General features: G+C 52.0%; 2 protein-coding genes across 2 annotated transcripts in view; one reads left to right on the top strand and one right to left on the bottom strand.

Annotated features, from left to right (window-relative positions):
- The window catches only part of ADCY3 (adenylate cyclase 3), a gene marked incomplete at its 5' end in the record, with an annotated part of 5,409 nt that extends 3,269 nt beyond the window's left edge, over positions 1-2,140 (top strand). Inside the window, 3 exons of the mRNA XM_010020864.1 lie at positions 5-82; positions 445-612; positions 2,117-2,140. Coding sequence (XP_010019166.1) covers positions 5-82; positions 445-612; positions 2,117-2,140 — 270 coding nt within the window. The remainder of the gene's footprint in view (positions 1-4; positions 83-444; positions 613-2,116) is intronic.
- Positions 2,141-3,114: 974 nt separating this feature from the next.
- Positions 3,115-5,284, bottom strand: part of CENPO (centromere protein O) — a gene marked incomplete at its 5' end in the record, with an annotated part of 3,348 nt that continues 1,178 nt past the window's right edge. The window contains 3 exons of the mRNA XM_010020863.1: positions 3,115-3,239; positions 4,140-4,311; positions 4,770-5,029. Of these exons, the coding sequence (XP_010019165.1) occupies positions 3,115-3,239; positions 4,140-4,311; positions 4,770-5,029 (557 nt within the window). The remainder of the gene's footprint in view (positions 3,240-4,139; positions 4,312-4,769; positions 5,030-5,284) is intronic.

Here is a 5,284-nt window from a genome sequence, read left to right as displayed (position 1 = left end):
AAAGCCACACTATGACATCTGGGGCAACACAGTGAACGTGGCCAGCAGGATGGAGTCCACCGGCGTGATGGGGAACATACAGGTGGGGTGATGAGGAGGGGACAAATTGGCAACCCATGGAGGGGTGCAGCCCTTAAAACACCCCAGGCTGTGGGTGGGAGAGGGAAAAGTGCTACTGGGAGCACACAGGAGGGCTGGGGCTGGCTCCTCTGAGCTGGGCACAGGGCAAGGTGATGCTCAAAGGGCATCCCAGGACAATGGGGTAGGAGCTAGGCTGGTGGGTAGACCTCACAGGGCAAGGTGACGCTCAAAGGGCATCCCAGGACAATGGGGTAGGAGCTAGGCTGGTGGGTAGACCTGTTGTCCAAGCAGCATATGGGGGTCCCTGCTCCCCATGCCATGTGCCGTGCAAGGACTTCCCAGCTGCCCAACATGTCCCTGCAGGTGGTGGAGGAGACCCACCTCATCCTGAAGGAGTACGGTTTCCGCTTTGTGCGCCGGGGAGCCATCTATGTCAAGGGCAAAGGAGAGCTGCTCACCTTCTTCCTCAAGGGCCGGGAGAAGCAGGGCTCATTCCAGGAGAGGAAAAACAACATCATGGGTCTTCGTCTTGTAGAACTTCACTCAAACTTAGCTTCAAAGAAATCAATTAAGACATGTTACGTATGCAAAGCTCATCCTCATGTATGCAGTTACAGGATCAGAGCATAGAGAACACACTAAACTCCAGCCTGTACACTCAACAAAGAGGGCTGGATAGGGCGTTCTGTCTGACCTTACTGGCTGGCCGGCCCCCCCCCCCCCCCCCCCCCCCAGCCACTGCCTCCCAGCGTCGAGCAGGGCGGCTCAAGGAGGGACCCAGGGACGTCCACCCCACTGCAGTCCAGATCTGAAACCAAACTTGAGAAACCAACCCCTTGGTACAAGCCTTTCCAAGCCCCTGCTGGAGGTTTCTGGTGGGAGGTTTGCTCCATTGAGCCTGCAGCTGAGCAGGAGGGAGACACAGGCTCCTCCCGCCACTCATGCCCTTTCCAGCCACTCATGCTCACGTGCAAGCACACACCAGCTCGCAGCCCCCTGTGGGCATGGGGCCGGGGACACATAGCTGCACCACCAGCCATGCAAGGGGACAGTACGACATTAAAGTAGCACCACGGGCCCTGGTTGCCACGTGCTCGGCACGAGGAGATCCAAACTCAGGGCTGGATGGGAAGACACCACATCTCTTCTGTGTGCCGGGTGAAACCGAGAGCATTCGGGACTTGCTGTTAGTTTGTACGAAGTTCATCCTCGTCACAAACCACCGCAGTCAGGAGATGGAGATGGGGAGCACAGTGCTGCCTTTGACTTGGGGAAGAAGAAAAAGGAACCAATATTGTGTATTTCAGATATATAAATATATATAAGAGTACAGATTGACATTTATATTTTTAACTGTGCCTGTTCCCTCCCTGCAGTGGGGCTTGCGCTTGTCTGGACACTGCCCCGTGGATGCTGCAGTCACTTCGCTCTTGCTTGATGGAAAAGAGGACAAAGGACCAGCCAAGGAGGGTACCAGTGTGTTAAACCCGGTGCTGCCAGGACTGGGGGGAGAAGGGAGGCACACACAGATTGTAATTACGCCGCTAATTTCTTGAATAGAAGCAGTTGAATTTCAAAGCCTGATTTTGCGCCTGCTCTGTTGTGGGGGTTTGGATATGGTGGGAAGGGCTTGGTTGCCTTTCCAAGGGGAAGTTGTCTTTGGAGGGATCCTCAAAACGGAGGCTGAGCACCTCCCACCAGTGGCATTCACTCCTCTGCCTCCCTGGGGCTCCACTGGCTCTGGCAGCAGAGTACCTCAACACTGGGAATGGCGATAAGAATGATACAGGAGTTTAATCCCCACCCTGTCAGGCAGAAGGAAAGCCACATCCACAGCCTTGCACTCGCAGGGCCTGGGCTGCAGGTCTGCAGGTGCAAAGCAGCACCCACAGGGATCCGTAATGATGCTGGAGAGGGGAAGTCACCCACACCACCCAGTGCATCCCTCCAAGGGTGCTCATAGCCCTCAATACAAGCTGAGAGGCACGGTGGGTCTTACAGCCTGGACCTGCCTCCCTCTGTCCCACTCACACAGGGTGTTATGCCCAAGACAGGTTAAGCCTGGCTTTGCCACAGTGGCCTCGGTGACAAGCTGTGACACTTCACCCCAGCAGCTTAAGGGTCTGGTTCCCACTGATTTGTCCCTAAAGCACAGCCCAGCCTTTCCTCAACAGGAAGGTGCACAAGATTAAAGCAGCATCGTCTGTGAACTTGCAGCTGCCCTTCAGGTGCAGTCATAAAAAATGAGAGATGGGAGAAAATACAGTCATTTAAATCCCATTTTATTCTACTAAGCCACATTATAAAGCTAAAGGAAATCAACAGACAATTTTTTCTAAACATGACAATTTTGGTAACACAGAACTTTTATTAACAAGACATTAAAGCACTGCTACAAGACAAGTTTTAAGGATCTGATGCAGACTTGAAGCATGACAGGGCACCAGTAAAGCTGCCTCATGCCTGACAGGCAGGAAATAGCAGCTGTAATGGCACTGCTGGTATGACGTTTTCTGGTAAATTCAGTGTTCAGGCTCAGGGGTTGGGGGTTAACACAGCCCTGGTGAGGGCAGGGATTGCTGCTAGAAACAACTAAACCTCACCTCTGTCCCTCACCCCTTTCAGCTTCTAAAACAAAGTCCTTTCCTGCCTGTAGTAATCAGGACACCAATTATGCTGCTTGGTCCCCTCTTTTTGGGATGTGCTGGATAACCCACAGGGCATTGCCCCCAACATACCGAGATCATGAAGGTTTAATATAATGTCTAATCCCAGCTGTGAGACCTCTCCTGCACCCGTGGAGTTCTGTGGCACCAATCTCAGAGGTCAGCACTCAGACATGCGAGCAGCACGGTGCTGTGGGAAGATTACCTGCAACAAGAGAGCCTGAAAGCCTCAAGGCAACATTGCTCAAGATTCACACAGGACCGCTCGCTCCTCGGGGGTACCCAGCAGTGGTGCAGCAGTCCATGGACAACGTTTGTGTTTTGAGATGAGCTCTGGCATGCAGGGCAGCTGGGAGACCAGGGTGGCTTATGGTGTTCCACCCAGGGTTTCTCCTGCGCTGCTAAAAGAGCGGAAGGCTTTGTGCAGGGGCATGCGGCGGAACAGGTCTGAGTGAGCTGTGGCCGTCTCTGTTAGAGATGAGGGAGCATCCGCTGGCAGGGAGAAGGGTGGATCAGTGGGGAAAGGAACACCATATTGCTGACAGAAAACTATTTGCTTCTCATTCTTCCCCTGTCCCGAGGGAGTCTCTCGCTCTCCCATGCCTTACAGTTTTTCTTCTCATAACCCTTCACCCTCTTTCCAGATCCTCTATGTCCTGCAGCTCCCCCATGGGATTTGATGGCTGCAGAAAGCAAGTGCCATAAGAAATACCCACTGCCAAAGGGTGAGGACAGCAATATGGGAGTCTCAGTCACCTCACTGCTCTCTTATCTCAGAAGATGCCCATTGGATCAAGTCCACAGGAGGCCACAAGGATGCTCCAAGGCCTGAAGCACATCTGCTACAGAGACAGGCTGAGGGAGCTGGGTTTGTCATAGAATGGTCCAAACCATTCTATGATTAAGACTGACAGCTTCCGAGTTTCTGGCTAGATTTGCTCACCAGACTCTCCCACATACACAGAGCACACTAGCACAGGCTAGTCTCTGTCCATTGGACTTGTGGAAACAGTGTCCTGATCCAGCTGGGACTGTACCAGACTCCGCATTTTGAGTAACTAAAAACTGGGAACGAGCAGCCTATCTGTCTGAAATGATCCAGGCTTGCTCTCAAACCTTTCCTTTCCCATCCCCATCATATTTCCCTCCCTCCAGCCATCCCATCTTGCCAGTGTTGCAAGAGATCTGTGCTAGGGATGAATTACAACTGCTACAAAACCCAACACTAACTACACACAATTCCTTCCGTAATCTTTTCTCCCTCAGAAATATGACAGCTTGCTCCCTTTCGTCCTTAAACTCAGCCAGAAAGAACCCCCACCCATCTGCAGAAACACAGTAGGTTCTGCCCACCCCATCTCCCCCAGACAGACCCCTGCAGTGTCCACTTACATTTGCAGGAAACAATTACTTCAGTGGGGAGGCTGCAACAGGGATCACCGTAAAGCAGCCTCACGTTGAATGGAAAAGTCTTGCTTTTACTTGACATGTTGTAATTAAAGACCAGCAAGTTACACAAGGAGTTTCTCTGCAACGTTCCTTTTATCTGGTCTGAAAAGTGTTCCTGAAGGGACAAAAACAACTTCTGAAATGTGAAGCTAGGAAGGGAGTCCACCAGCACAGGGCTGGAGCTTGCCAGGCACAGCACTCCAAGCACGAGCCTGGCATGCCTTTGAGCAGTCCTTGCATGGGAAAGACTTAAATAAACCAGTGTTCGTAAGAGTTTAATAAGCCCTTAAGCAATGTCCTCCAGCAGCTTTTTACAAGATCACACCCATTTCAGCTTAGGGGCCTCTGGAGTTTGGCAGCAAATGTTAACCAACCCACCAGACAACACTCAAGTATGTGACAATGGATGGAACTGAGTTTGCAACCATGGGGTAACTTGTGAAGTTCTGAAAACCAGAACTGTGAGTGTTCCACATAAAGAACTTCCCCCCGGGCCCAGCACTTCAGACTCGTAACACTTGGTATACCACAGGGAAAAGGATGGGTGAAGAACATGGCTGCAGCCACTGGTACCTGTAATTGGTCTGCTTGGTACCTCCTCCCAACATAAGCATTCAGGTGGTCGGACAGGACAGACAAGAAGCGCCTGATGTCAGTCTGCAAGTACTGCTTGGCAATCTGCTTCAGCGGGATGAAGGTGGGGACAGAGTGGCGGTAAATCCGCACTTCTGACTTGGTGAGCAGGTCCAGGTAGTAAGAATCTAAGTAGGTGCCCTCATAAGCCGTGCTGATGCAGAAGCACACTCCCTGCCTGGTCAGCTTCCCACCGATCCCTTGGGTCCAGAGAGAGAGAGCAGTTTACTCAGCAGTGCTTTAACTCGCTGCCACAGGACAGCTTTGTTGGAGCAACACAGGCTGCACGAGGTGCTGTGTCCTCTTCCTAGGCTAGCTCAGGGAGCTCCCTAGGAGGACTTGCAAGAGTTTAGACATAAAACACATAACCGAGTTATGCCTGCCAATTCCAAACACAGTCCTGTCTCCAACATGATAGGGAGAGCAGGGTGTGCTGGGTAAGGAAGGCAGTACTT

This window comes from Nestor notabilis, unplaced genomic scaffold, assembly GCF_000696875.1.
Source record: "Nestor notabilis isolate BGI_N333 unplaced genomic scaffold, ASM69687v1 scaffold6408, whole genome shotgun sequence".
Classification (NCBI taxonomy): Eukaryota; Metazoa; Chordata; class Aves; order Psittaciformes; family Psittacidae; genus Nestor; species Nestor notabilis.
The sequence above is the reverse complement of the archived record's forward strand: the minus strand, read 5'-3'. Positions and strand labels throughout refer to the sequence as shown.